The sequence below is a fragment of the Perna viridis genome, chromosome 6 (assembly GCF_037379345.1).
Source record: "Perna viridis isolate PV_CMFRI_1.1 ecotype Kerala chromosome 6, ASM3737934v1, whole genome shotgun sequence".
NCBI classification, from domain to species: domain Eukaryota; kingdom Metazoa; phylum Mollusca; class Bivalvia; order Mytilida; family Mytilidae; genus Perna; species Perna viridis.
Window position 1 is genome coordinate 40,207,460 of NC_142450.1, and position 16,013 is coordinate 40,223,472.

General features: G+C 33.2%; 1 protein-coding gene across 1 annotated transcript in view; it reads left to right on the forward strand.

Annotated features, from left to right (window-relative positions):
- Nucleotides 1–6,583: 6,583 nt before the first annotated feature.
- Nucleotides 6,584–16,013, forward strand: part of LOC148614941 (uncharacterized) — a 55,240-nt gene continuing 45,810 nt past the window's right edge. Inside the window, exons 1-4 of the mRNA XM_088590480.1 lie at nt 6,584–7,386; nt 10,402–10,503; nt 15,044–15,325; nt 15,553–15,759. Of these exons, the coding sequence (XP_088446606.1) occupies nt 6,828–7,386; nt 10,402–10,503; nt 15,044–15,325; nt 15,553–15,759 (1,150 nt within the window). The 5' untranslated portion in view covers nt 6,584–6,827. The remainder of the gene's footprint in view (nt 7,387–10,401; nt 10,504–15,043; nt 15,326–15,552; nt 15,760–16,013) is intronic.

Consider the following 16,013-nt stretch of genomic DNA (forward strand, 5'->3'; position numbering starts at 1 on the left):
ACAAATTATAGTAAGACTGATATAACACTATGTCTAGTAATGAGAAGTATGTATTGTACTAAAAACTAAAACTAGAATAATACAACACAGTGTCTAGTAAGTACCAGAAACATTAATTGTACCGAAAAAAACTAAAAATAATAAAATGTAGTGTCTAGTAAGTATGAGAAACAAGAATTGTTCAAAAGATTGCATTAAGAATAACGCAATATAGCGTCGAGAAACATGAACTAAACAAAAAACTTAAACTGAAACTAGAATAAAACAATGCGGATATTAACATGGCCACAGAACTGTTAGTACCTTAAAAGTTCAGCTATCAGTTTTTTTGAAAAATTAGGTTGGATGTAATGATTGAAATAGATTGCATTTTATATGAGAATATAAACAATGAAATGGAAATTTCTTTTTTGGATGTTTGTTTTGAAAATCAGAATTGCAACTTTTTACCTTATGTACAACACTGAACAAAAAAAGTGTATTAGATTTTAATGACAGAGAGTTGTTGGAATTCTTTGTTGAATAAACATGCCTGGAAGAAATACAAGTTACAAATAACCCATAACGGAGAAAAACTGTTCAATCTGTAATCAGTGATAAAAAGGAAAATAATAAACATCTGTTTAGAGAGCTCATGCAGCTATGTCAACTGATTCAAATACAAGTCTTGATATATGTCAGGGTTGAATAACTTTCAGAAAGACTTGGATGAAATAATTAATTTATCCCTTAAGCTTAGAGGTGTTTACCACCAAAAGTGATTTTAATGAAGTGATAAAAGATCTTGTTAAAACTGTTGACCTTGAATATATGGTTACACGGATAGAGAAAAAAAAAATAGTAAATTTGAATCAACTCTTGAAAATAAAATGAATGACAAAATTACAAATATTCTGACTGATATGCAGAAAAAGATTGATGCTTTATCAATTGAAAATGAACATTTCACAACAAAGTTGGAACAACTCGAGGCAAATGAAATCCATATGAAAAAATGAACTGAAAGAAACATATAAAATTGTAAAGGTTGCAAACGCATGCAGTAACTACAATGAGCAATATTCCAGGAAAAACAATATCAAAATGTACAATTTCCCTTGGAGTGAGAAACAAGATCCTTGTCACGATTTCATTGAGATTGTAAAATTGGATTTGAAAGTGACAGTTGAAGAAAAAGATATTGCAGCAATCCACCGCCTTCCTGCTGACCCAGTACGTAGACTGTTAATTGTTAAATGCTTTAACACAGATGCGAAGAGAAGCCTTATGAGTGAAAGAAAACAGTTGAAACAGAGAGCAATGTGAAATTTGTTGATGATGTCACTACTCGTAATATGGCATTAATCAATGGGATGGAAAAGACAGGACTTTTTGATCAGTTGTAGGACTTAAAGTTACTATGGTAAAACAAACGAAAACGCACAAATGAAGTTTGGCATGTAAGATGCTATCAACAAAAGACTAAAAGAGGAAGTAACTCTGATTTATTTTATGATGTTAGTTATTATAATTGTGATTTCTTTGTATACTCTAATATAAAGAACCAAAGCATTACAAATTATGATTTTTATTTAATTCGATTTTGCAAACAATAAGAAAACCATTCCTACATTTATTAACAAAAATATGTTTTCTAAAAGTGGAATAATGTTTTATACAGAATTAGCTTGTCCGATGATTTAGTGAAAAGCACTGGCTCAAGAATATCCATCAAATTGTATATGATAATTTGAGCAAACTCTTATAGGTACATTGAAAATGTTATCATTCAACTGTCAAGGTCTTGGAAAAAGTAATAAGATGTATTTTATTATCTCTTATCAAAGAATTGTAATATCTGTTGTATCTAGGATACACATTTCATTACTAATTTTGAAAGAGAAATCAAGGGAACCAAGATTCTAGCGGTAATCAATAGAATGTAATCCAGGGACAAGGACCTGGCATGAAAAACAGGCAAACACAACAAAGAATATAAAGTAACTCAAATAATACAAACAAAGTAACAAAAATAAATGAGCAACTAGGACTCCAATAAAAAACTGAGAGCATGGACCAGGTGTACCGGTAGGATAAACGTCCTCTACTTCTCAAGAAACGCCATCCGAGTGAGTTGCTCATAAAAAGTCAAGTACGTGGTAGACGAAAGAAGAAAGGAAAACTATGACACGGTGAACAAATCAGCTCTCATGGTATAGATTGGTACACCGTAACGATCCACGAGTTCATGGTAACTCGTGTTCGAATTAACCATAGAATTATAGCAACACATACATTTTTATGCAAGATTAAAATTTTAGACAGCCCAGCTTGTTCATTTTGTTATTATGACACAGAAACCAAAGAACATTTTTTTTTGGAATTGTGAAGTTGTACAAAATTTAATTGATGGTACAGACTCCTGGTTTGTATCAAATGATATAAGCCTATTGTTATTATAGAACATTTTTCGTTTTTGTCATGTATCAAAAATTTATAAAGAGAAAGCCACAAACTTAATTGTTCTAAGCCTGGAATAGTTTATTTATAATACCAGGTATTTTATAAAAGTACTTAGTATCTGTACTATGAAAATAGTATTGACAGATTTATATTTGCTAGAAAAAATCAATGATGAGTGGAATAATTTTTGGTCATAAAACATATATGATTTGATAGTCAAATGATAGAAACATGGTATCATTTAATATATAGAATATTACATTAAATATACATGCCTTATTAGACACAAAAAAATCATTCAAACTGTTGCTAACATGCCATCAGACACATTTATACTGGATTTTATCAGGTGACCTTGTGGGAAGGTGTAGTACATCAATATCCTTTTTCATAATATACAAGTCAAAACATCTTTTGTGAGTCAGCATTTTTGTCTTAAAAGCTTAATTTGCAACTGACAAAGCATCTATTTGTCAAATATTGTCCCTTGAAATATTATCATGTAACATATTGATTGAAAGAAATTTAAGATTGAAATTTGTCGACCTTATTATCCTTGTGTCCAATCCCATTTTTTCATTTCATCATCATCATTTCATGTTCATTTTATCATCCATTTCATGTTCATCGTCTGAATATAGCTGAAATATTGCTGCTCGGACGCTAAACCCCAACAACAATCAATCAATCAATCAATCAATCAAAGAATGATGGATAATACAGAAGTGTAGATTTGATGGATTAACGGACTATACTTAAGATGTGAAGAGAAACGTGGCAGTCTGGTCCACCGGAACTTAATTTGGGTCTTCGACATTCTAATACACTCTTTGAACTCGTATATATTGTAGTTTCTTTTTCGCATCTCAACTATAAAATACGTTTCATAATTCGTTGTGAAAGCATGTCTTACTTTTTCATAAGATAAAAATCCATGATATCAAATTTATAACAAAGCAACATTTTTTCCCCGACTTTTAATACAAAGATAACAAAATGGACCCGGTGGTATGTCAATCTTTCCATTACATCTGATATAGTTTTAGATGCGCGCAATACGGCTTTTGTTACCCGTAGCTACAGTTTATCTTTTTCAAATTAACTTGAGTATTGTGACGTATCTTTTAAGGTTTGATACTCATTAAATACATGTACTTTTAACACTCAAAATTAGTAATGATGCATGCATGTTACGTTTGTTTATACAGACAACAATATACTAGCTACTTTCATGACTTTCCTATCAGTCTGTTCGTTTTAACATCGTAAAATTGTACGCGCTTATGCGCGTAAAATTTCGTGGCGACGTTGAATTGTATACCAACTTTTGGAGACAATCAGTTTAAGACTATTATCTGAATATAATAGCATTAAAACCTATGATTTTTCAACACTGTATACTTCTATTCCCCATATTTAGTTAAAATCCCGACTTAAAAACATTATACATTGTTGTTTTTCCAAAAAAGATGGTACGCCTAGATAAAAATATATAGTTCTTGGAAGAGATTTCTCATACTTTGTAAGAAATAATTCCAAATCATCTTCCAAATATACAGTAGAAGATGTTTACAAAATGTTGGAATTTTTAATCGACAACATATTTGTTCAGTGTGGTTTGACGTGTTTTTCAACAGGCGGTCGGCATTCCAATGGGAACCAATTGTGCTCCTTTACTTGCTGACCTATTCCGTCACTCCTATGAGGCTGACTTTTTAGCTGATCTGATCCGAAAGAAAGAATATTATTTGGCTAGATCCTTTAATCTCAGTTTCCGCTATATAGATGCCGTATTATCTTTAAACAATCTTAATTTCGGGGATTTGATACATCGTATCTATCGTATCTTTAACTTGAGATAAAGGATACTACAGACACTGTGAAGTCAGCCTCATATCTTGATCTACATTAGAAATCGATGGTAAACTATTGACCAAACTGTACGACAAACATGATGACTTTTCATTCAGAACTGTTAACTTTCCTTTCATCTGTGGCAACATCCCTTCAACACCTGAGCATGGAGTGTTAATATCACAACTCATACGTTATGCCAGAGCTTGCCGAAACAACGCAGACTTTTTTGTATCGCGTTAGAACTCTAACAAATAGGCTTCTGGAACAGGGTTATGTTGCTGATTTATTCAACGGGTCATAGTTTTCCTTTCTTCGTTTGTCTACCCCGGACTTGACTTGTAATGAGCAACTCGGCGGGTGTTTAGAAAAGAAGAGGACGGTTACCCTACCGGTGCACATGGTCCATGCTCCCAGTTTTTAGTGGAGTCCGAGTTGCTCATTTGCTTTTGTTACTTTGTATGTATGATTTAAGTTACTTTATGTTCTTTGTTGTGTATGTCTGTTTTCCATGTCTTTGTCCCTGGATTACATTCGTTTGGGTACCACTATAACTTTGGTTCTCTTATTTACTCTTTCATTTAATTAACCTTATGCACATAATGGAATGTAATCCTGGTTTGAATTTTGTTGAGCTCGATTTGATTCAATGATGGCTTGGCATGCTGGGTAAAAATATTCCTCTTTTAAAACAATTTCACAAGAGGCTGTCAGATTTTTCCCGCATTGCATTTAGAATTGTACATTACAATAAAATATTTGCCATTTACATGGACAATGGTTCAAGTCCCTATTCTGCAACATAAATGTGTACAATGCTGACATGACAAAAGAAATATTTGTTAAAATTAAACGTGGATATCATTGTGTCACATAAAACAGTATATCCAGACTTGGAAAGAATCTGCCCAATACTTTTTAAGTTATTGTCAGAACAATACTCTTTCATTTAGTTAACCTTATGCACATAATAGAATGTACCCTGTAATAATGAACGCTTACTAGCTATTCTTCCAAGGGACCTACTATAGTTAGTATGCAACATTGCGTAATCATCTCGACACATGCTCACTAAATCACTGGTTGTGATTTCGACGCAGTAAGTAGTTGTTCCTTAATTAAATCTAATTTTCGACTTCGTAGTTAGGTCTATTTTAATCATTTCTTGACTATTTAACTTAAAACAACCATACGGCAGTAGAAGAGTATACCTCTTACTAATGTTTTGTTTGTTTGTTTGTTTGTTGGGGTTTAACGCCCGAGCAGCAATATTTCAGCTATATTCAGACGGTGAACATGAAATTGATGATAAAATGAACATGACATGATGATGAAAAGAAAAGGGGATGGGACACAAGGACAATGGGGTCGACAAATTTTAATTGCCACTGGAAATAGGGAGAGGTTAGTAGGGTCGGTCAATTTAGCCTCCTGTGGCGGAGCCTATGGTTCATACTCCGGGAGAATACCACAGTAGGGTTCTTTAACGTGCGAGGAACGTGGCATCTTTCCCAACACGGTGCACCACTATGGTTTGCGGTCAGGTTTTCCGTATTATAGCCTGACAATCCCAGCATGTAACACGCCAGGGGTACCCCATTCAACCACCTGGGCATACATCCCAGTTGCTCTGTGGGCAAAGCGCCCTAGCCCCCGGCTAGGGTTCTGAGCACTATTTAGTCGCCTTTTACGACAAGCTTAGCGCTGCTGCAGGCCTATTCTTTTAACATCCGGACCTGTATGGGGCCTTACTAATGAAGATTAGTCTTATTAATTATCATTGTGTTGAACACCCCTTTTTTTACACGAATTTTAACACAAATTTACATGAGTTGGAAACATGTTCTTATCTTTGAAATATTCATTCGATTGCATTAAATATAATTCATAAAATGGCCCCTAAACAAACGAAACAATATCTGTGTCGTATTTTTTCACGACTAGCAATATCAATAATACTAGTTTCTTTATCAACGAGACAGTGACGCGGTTATGAATAAGATTCGTATAGGCATGTTAACTCTTTAAATCTCTTTTTACAACGGTTCATTTAAATAAATATTTGTGAAAAGGTTCCTTGTATTAGAAATGCAGTTTACTTTTATAAAAAGCAAACACTTGCAGTCTTACAAGAGTAATCCGGGAACGGAGGTTATAGCGGTAATTTAAAAGAATTACAAGCAATATCTCCTTACGTGTAACTTAGTGCAACAAAAAAGAAACTCATAAAACTTAACTACTTAGTTACCACCCAATAATAAAATTACATGGGAGAATGAATGGTTTCATATCTTTCTATATTTGCTATTTTTTCGGTTACATTTAGGATACTTTCTTGGTATGTAAATTTAAATATCCAATATTGCAATTAGTTTAAAGTTCATCTTAATTTTCGCTCAGAATGTTTGAGTAAAATGGGAAAAGTAAAATACTTCTGAAAAAGTATTGTACTTACATTCATTGCAGTCTTAAAGTGATGTTAGACCAAAAAGAAGTTCACGATTTGTTCCACTGATATCCATCGAGCCAAAATGGTTGAGGAAGGAACTATTAGGTATCTGAGATGTAAACTTGCTGTTGACAAAGTCCTTACTGGTATAGTCAGGGATTACATGACGAAATCAAATGTGCCGTTCAAGACGATTTACGATAAAGTCATTTCTAATGCTAAATTTAAACAGAAACTGAATCAAAAAGACATGACAAAGATTCAATTCCTACCGGAAAAAGGATTCGCTGATTTTGACATAAACTTGATGTATAAAATTGCCAGGTATCCTTGGTTTTCCATAATAATAACAGATGAACCTACACATGGATGGGACAGGTACCCACAACCTTCAGACGAAACCATTGGAGATAATATTGAAAGAATAAGGAAGTGTAGAAACGAGATAGCCCACAATCCTCATTGTTCACTGACGAATGACGAATACGACAAAGCATTCCAGGAATATCAAGACATCGGTAGAAGAGCGGATGCACACTTGGATAAAAAAGATTTGCATTATGAAAATCAAGTAGATTATTATAAAACATGCCAATTGGATAAAAAAATGGAAGAGGAATGTGAGAGCGGCCGCTTAACCCGTAAGTTTTCTTACAATTATGCAATTAAATCTTTGAAAATCAGTTCTCATTTACATTGTTAATAAACATCGAATTAGAAATTTATACTTATACCTCAATGCAAATTTATGCAAAAATGATAATATATTACAAACAAAAACCTGAAAAAGTTTTTAAAAAAAAAGCAACTTTTCAATCATATATTGATCCTACACTATGAGCACTATATAACTAATAAAATTCGTTGAATTTTAGACATAAAGAAAGGTGTTTTTATAATAAAAAGTGATTTTCTTTTCAAATTCCAAATTGTGTTACCTATGCATTCAAGTATTCAACGAAAGGTTATCTAATATGAACTTCGTTACATAATTCCTTGGCGATGTCATGCACACAAATAAAAATAATACGACATTATATAGTGGTGAAGAGTGATATTATATAGTGCCCGAAAATGACATGAACAATTACTTTTTTCACAAAAAAGTAAAACAAATAGTATAGTACAAGTGGTTGAATTGATAAAAATAAACGTATAAAATTACGCAGACTATTACAAAAATGACGATGTTATCTTTAAACAATCCTAATTTCGGGGATTTGATACATCGCATCTACCCAAAAGAACTTGAGATAAAGGATACTACAGACACTGTGAAGTCAGCCTCATATCTTGACCTACACTTAGAAATCGATGGTAAAGGAAAACTATTGACCAAACTTTACTACAAACGTGATGACTTTTCATTCAGAATTGTCAACTTTCTTTTCATCTGTGGCAACATCCCTTCGGCTCCTGTGTATGGAGTGTTCATATCACAACTCATACGTTATGCCAGAGCTTGCCGAAACTACGCAGACTTTTTGTATTGCGCTAGAACTCTAACAAATAGGCTTCTGGAACAGGGTTATGTTGCTACAAGATTGAAGTCATCACTACAGAAGTTTTATGGTCGTCATCATGAACTCGTGGATCGTTATGGTGTATCCATCAGCACCATGAAAACTGATTTATTCAACGGGTCATAGTTTTCCTTTCCTCGTTTGTCTACCCCGGACTTGACTTTTTATGAGAACTCGGCGGGTGTTTTTAGAAAAGCAGAGGACGCTTACCCTACCGGTGCACCTGGTCCATGCTCCCAGTATTTAGGGGAGTCCGAGTTGCTCATTTACTTTTGTTACTTTGTGTGTATGATTTTAGTTACCTTGTGTTCTTTGTTTTGTATGACTGTTTTCCATGTCTGGTCTTTGTCCCTGGATTACATTCTTTTGATTACCGCTATAACATTGGTTCCCTTGATTACCCTTCCACCATTTTTATCTACATTTTTATCTGAGATATAAGGTGTTTATCTCTGCTGCTAGATGACCAAATTAAAACTTCATTCGTAGATAGAGTACAGTACGAGTATTGTACACTCGTATTTTGATACAACATGCACTTTCCGTATTGATGTGGGAATGCAGTTTTTTCAGTTTCAATACAAAATTACTAATTATATATAAATATTGGAAGAGTAATAAAGGAAAACAAGAAATTAAAAGAATACAACCAAAGAAAAATAACTAGACAGGTAGATTCAATGTAGAGAATGTGAAGAATCCCCGTAACTAGGATTATTTAAAGACAGTACGTCATCTAAATAACGGCAACTGAGATAAAAGGATCCGGTAATACGATGTTCCTTATAAAGTCAGCCTTAAAGGGGCAAAGGAATCGATCAGAAAGTATGGGAGCACAATTTAGTTCTATTGGAATGTTGAAAAACACATCAACCATAGCGAACGTGTAGCTTTTTAATACATCATTCTCATTCTCGGTCTTTTTTTAAGGATCAACGATGTATAATACGTTTGAGTCTGGATTTCTGCCGAGTTTTGGCAATAAAAATATAAAAAGGTTAAACATTCGTAGGTCTTGATGCTAAAATATTCCGATAAAAATCTAGCATTGAAAGCGTCTACGCTCCATAAATTGGAATCATAACTTTAAAATTCTAATGGATGCAGTGGAGGATTACGCAAGAAAATGGATAAAACGAGAACAAGAAGACATTGATTCTGTGTCAAAATGGTTAAAGGCCGTGAGGTCTTTAATTTTGAAACGAAGGAAAGTTTTAAGTAAGTCAATGAGTGCAAATGCTACATCAGTTTTCAAATACTCCTATGTAGCAAAAACATTGCATATCATACATGACAAATATGTTGTCGTACCAGCAGGGAAAGCCCAAAACAACATTGTTTTTGTCGGCAAAACGTTTTACATCCAATGTTTATTATCAAAGGTAGACGTACAAAATAATAGCACTGATAAAACCTATACTGTTACCACACTCTCCAAAGAAGAGCTTGTGAAAAACCATAAATCTGTGCTATCCTCTTTTGTTCTCTGTACCAAGGACGATGATTGTGATTTACCGTCTATGTACTAGATTCCTAAACTCCACAAGAATCCATACAAACAATGTTTCATCTGCAAAATGTACCACCAAACCTCTTTAAAAACTTTTAACTTCTATACTCACAACTGTCAAAGAGGGTTTACAGTCCTATCACATTACTTGTTACTCCCGTAGTGGTATTAATTCAATGTAGATCCTGAAAAATTCGAAAGATCTTTTGGAGACAATCAGTTTAAGACTATTTTTAGAATATAACAGCATTAAAACCTATGATTTTTCAACAATGTATACTTCTATTCCCCATACTCGGTTAATATCCCGACTTAAAAACATTAGACATCGTTGTTTTTTTTCTTCAAAAAAGATGATACACCTAGATACAAATATATAGATCTTGGTAAAGATACCTCATACTTTGTGAGAAATAATTCCAAATCATCTTCCAAATATACAGAGGAAGATGTTTTCAAAATGCTGGAATTTTTAATCGACAACGTATTTGTCCAGTGTGGCGGACGGAAGGTTGCAAATTACCACGCCTAGAAAAATAAGATTACTCTACATTATTGCAATTTGTGCGCAGTAAATATATTCACAATTTCCTTGTTTATTTTACAAATTATTATGATTTTAGAGATAACGGGGTCTGAACCAAGCAAATGTATTAAACTAAAGATATATGTAGATCAAGAAACGCAAACAACAATAGAAGATCTAAGGAAGAGCGATGAACACGGTAAGTAATTACATTTAATTTTTGTTTTATTTTACATGTATACAATATAGGTTGTAGGAGTACAGATTGCGCAATGTGGGGTCATGCACTGAGTGTATGTTTTGACTATACACGATATACAATTACTTTAAAAATAAGATGTTTTTTTTTAAATACTAGTAGGAGTAGAAGTAGAATACTGAATCGTTACTGTTTCTGACGGTAAAACCTCATTGTATTTATTACTATTATTATTTTTGCATTCGTGATAAACACGTTTTATCACATATCTTTTTGATACCTGGAGAGCGATTCTTATTTAGTTATTTATCTCCCTTAACCCCCCACTCCCACCGGAACTCTCATTTCGCGAACCGTTATAGGTATACAAAAACTGAATGCTGTATATTGTTCAGAAACAGTCCACAGTACTATTTGATAATGTTTCGAAAAGATTTGCGGTTTCACTGGTTACTAGATTTTCGCGATCTAAAATTAATGAGATTAACACTTTTATACTGTACGTCGAATAAACGATACTTCACCATTGATCTTAGATTATATACTGTATGTTGAAAAATGTTAGGACAAGGGTGACTAAAAGTCTTAGAAATAGTCATTTCAATTATACTTCCGACTGTTCAGTGAAAACTTATAATAAGCAGTTATTCTAGGATGACTTTAGGATATAAGTGTCTGATGTAGGATCGTCAACTCAATGCCAGTCCCTTTCATATGTAAATAGCTACATGTAAAGCACCAGCAAGTAACACCTAGATATAACATAGCAGTAGAAAATAAGTGTATTCGACAAAGTGTTGACCACGAGTTCCAGGCTTGAGTTCCACTGCAAGTATTCAAAAACACATCAGGGGATGAGAAAGTTTTGACAGCTTGGTCAGCAAAAGATTTTTTTTAGGGGGGGATATAACGTTTTTTTTAAAGTACGCCGACCACTTTGCCTAGGTACTGTTTAGTCACGTGACACATGAAGTAGGGGTAGTGAGGTTTCTCTGCTTGCATGTATCTCGTGTTGGTAAGCTTAATTTTCAAAAATAAGATCTAACAATTGATAATTCTGTAAGGAGCTGTTTCTAAAAAAAATCATGCAAAACCGCCAAAAAGTGATTTAAGCAATTGATAATATGTTTGGACCCAGTGTGAAATTAAATGCGAAATATTTTCCCTAAAATGCAAGGTGACCGAGTTATGACCGCCATTTTGTCTTATTGGATTTTTCATTGAAAATTACCAATCGTCAAAATGCACAATGAAACAATGAGACACTTTATTATCTTTCAATAAGTTCCTTTACGTACAGGTGTGTTCGTTAACTAAATATAGATCATTTAGCCTTTTCCAAAACAATAAGCAGCTTGTTATTATTAATTAACTGTACAAATAAATGGCTTTGAAATTTTACAATGATTTAATTATTTTACTATGATTAAGGAATTTCTTAATTTATATCACATTTTTACGGCTTCTAATTGCTTACCAGAATGACGTTTTAGTTTTTTGCAGAAGTAGACAAGGGCTGCAGTTTGTAATTTATTCGAAAATGAAAGTATTCCAAATTTTACCATGAAACAAGAGACTCACAGGAGCTTGAATTGCTCACCTGTTGAAGTTTTTGCCTTTCAATGGCAATAATTCAAACAAGGAATTGTCATACAAATTTGATTCATAAAGACTTCGGTAGGACGTATCATAAGGACCATTTTATCACTTGAAATTTCTTTCTATCTGTTATAGTTTTCAAGATATTGGCTGAAAACTGTAAAAATAACGTCATACTTCTGTTCAAGGGCAGTAACTCTAACATGGAGTCGTTTGACAACTTTGATCCCCGAGACTTTTGTAGGCCTTATAAAAGGATTATATCAGTAACTGAAAGAATTTGGCTAAACCAAATTGTTTTAGAGAAATATGAGAAAAAACTTCTGTCCCCTTTATTCTTTTTTTGTAACAACAGCCATGTTTTTCCATGGATCAAAAATCCCTACATCAGTTCTATGACAAAAACCATAAGAAATATTCATGCCAGATTTGCTTCTAATTGGTCAATTAGTGTCAGTGGAGATTTTTGAATAAAATAATATTGAAAATGGAAAATAAAAACATTAAAAAAGGGCTATCACTCCAACAAGGCTTACCAGATTGAAATTTCACCAGAGGTAGATCTCATCATGCTGACCACGTTTGTCAGAATTTGGCTAAACCTAGCGGTTTTGGAGATATACGCGAAAAAAACTACTGTCTGACCCCTATGTTCTATTTTTAGTAACGGCGGCAATGTTTTCCGACATATAAAAAATCCCTAAATTAGTTCTATGCAGGATACCCCAAAAACATTCATAACTGGTTTGGTTTCAATTGGTCAAGTAATGTCAGAGGAGAAAACGCTTGAAAGGAATAACAAAAATAACAAAAAAAATTAAATAATAATAAATAGATAAATAAATAAAAAAAAACTTGGAAAAGGGCAATAACTCCATGTCAGAATTTGGCTTAACCTAACGGTTTTGGAGATATATGCGAATTTTAGTAACGGCGGCCATAAAAAAATCCCCAGATCAATTCTATGCAGGATACCTGAAGACACATTCATTACAAGTTTGGTTCTAATTGGTCAAGTAATGTCAGAGGAGAAGAGTTTTGAAAATTGTTAATGACGACGTACAACGACGACGGATGCCAAACGATGGCAATAGCTCACAATGCCTTTGCGCAGGTGAGAGCTAAAAAGGCATGAAATCAAACAAATTATTTAAATACTTACAAATGACCATGACAATAATAAGAACATTTTTGACAAGAATAATTTGTTTACTGACTACATTTAATCTCAAATATAAATTGTACATTAATTCAAAAATGAGTTTTGAAAAAAAAAATTGAATGGCTTTTCAGAGGTAGTGTAAGTCTTAAAGTAGAGTTGAAACCGAACTTCTTAAAAAACAAAGTAAGAATTCTAGAAGAAGCAACCAAAAAGACCTTTAAACAATAATAAAAAAATGTTCATCTTAAGAAAGATTATATGCAAAGAAGTTTCCAATTTTAGTGGGTGGGGATGCAAACTCCCGGCACGCTTTTCCACGGATCCGTCCCTGTGTCTTGGAAGTCAAGGAAATTTCGGCAAGTAGGACTTATTGAATTGCATTTGCCAGTGCGAAGTAAAATGCACTGCAAGTATATTGTTTACCGCACACTGTTCCATGTTATGTCATTTCAGACATTAAATTGAATTGATGAAACACGCACGATAACTTTAAATTACAAATTTATGACATTAGACCCCTAAAAATATATTAATTTTCTCAATTTATTTTATGGACATATATCTCCCATCAACAGCTATGCTTTTCCTTTATAAGATTAATAATTAGATGCAACAGCAAAAATAAAATATCGTTGAAATACCTACATTAATCGACCACAAGCTAACGAAGCTGCAACGTTTCTACAGTCGTTGAACTTTATGATTTACTTATTTCAAACAGTGATCAACATAACAAGATGAATAACAACGCTATTCAACGTCATAATATGACTTAAGATCTGTACTAGGCCACATCTGATTAACCATTAATTTATGTACAAATGCGAACATGATAATGGTTTTGAAAAATAACCGCCTTATTTGTTTTTTGACATGTTTGGATATTTTAAAAATAATATGAGGCAGGTGTAACATGTAAGAAGATTAATTTAAATATATAGATATATTAAAAATTCTTCTTGTCGCTTTTTCTTGACATCAGGTGTTTTTGACACTTCATGATACTACTCGTTGCCAATTAGTGAGAACCCTATTATTTAATGCTCGTTTTTCGGACTATCTGGCTAAAGCCACATAGACATACTCTTGAGGCATGTTAGAAAAAAAAGGATCTGAATTCAAATATATAATTTAAGACCATATGATTAACGCTTTTTAGTAAAGAAAATACGAAAATACCGAACTTCGTATGGGAAGCCCCGCAAAGCGTGACTTCCTGTCAGGCCTCAGTGCTTCCAAGCTATGACTTATTTGCATTGGATACCGCTTTAAAATTTCGTCCCCTATAAAGACAGAATTAAAGCAACAGGATAAACAGCTTTTTAAGTATCTTTGAAGCATCCATTGTCCGTATCTATAGGCTTTCTAATGAAAAAATACACACACACACACCATTGGAGAACAAAGTCTGCATTCATTCATATATCATAATAAAGTGTACATCTTACGGATATATTCAACAATGCCCTGTTTATGAAGACCGATTGCGCCTTTATAAACAAATGCCAAAAACGCGAATCAGCATTAAGAGAGTACTGAAATAAAATTCATCTATAATTATGACTATCTGAAATGTCTTCCGTCCTGCAGGTCACATTTACCATTATCTGATACAGTAATATAAATTCAACTAAAAATAAACCTGTTTACAGTTGAGTTAAGCGGGCTATTTGTGGATAAATACTGTGCATATGGATCACTCAAGTCTTGAAATAATGCGTTCACATTTCGTCTGCTTTCATATAAGTATTCTTTCTTACTAGTATATCTTTTTTTCAGGTACTAGTTTTGCTAAACTAACTATCAGTGGAACAGAAAATCCAAGAGAAGAAGCTGACAGACTCAATAGTCGTTTATCGGAAGTCAAAACACCAAACATCAAACTAGAAAAAGCAACGGATGGTAGTTTGATATTATACGTAACTTTTATTCACAAGTTGCTCGAGAGCAATAGTAGTTTGAACAGAGAATTGAATGAATTCATACGAGTAGCATTCGACAAGGGACAAGTATTGTGCCATTACAGCAAAGAATGCAACATTATTCTTAGTATTGGACAGGGTATGTACAGAGCAAAAATATCAATTTCGAAGTTCCTTTCTTTATTCTATACTTCATTATGAAAAAAAACATGCAATCTTTAATATCTTAAAGCAAACTTAAGTCTATTATAGATTTGCTACAGTCATTGACACAACATTCTGCAAAGAGCTCACATGAAAACTTCCTCTGATGAAGGCTTTAACAGAAAAATGTTTTTTTCTCGAAAAAATGTTAATTTTTTTAAGAATATGATATACACGACTGGGTAGAGGATGCAAGTTCAGAAGATCTAATCCTACAGCTAGAAGTAAATAACGGAATTTTTAGGACACCTGATTCTCTGTCAGAAAGTCTCGATGAATTCGTTTACGAAGTTGTTCCCGAAATAAACGGAAAACCATGTGCTAGTGATGGTAAAGAACTAACAGCTCTTCTGAATTTAAGTGAGACAGGTATTACTTATACAGAAATGAATAATTTGATTTTTGTAGTACATTTAAGGATTTTGATTCAAAATAAGGTACATTAAAAAAAATGTCGGGAAGAAGAAATTATTTGAAATGATAATAAAACTTAGTTCAATTCAACAGTAATTCGATTAGAAATTATGTCTTTATTCACTTTGATATTGCGAATAAGCACTTGAAATGATATGTGATATGTGTCACGTGTAAGAGTACGAAGTTAAATAAATACTTTTGTCAAA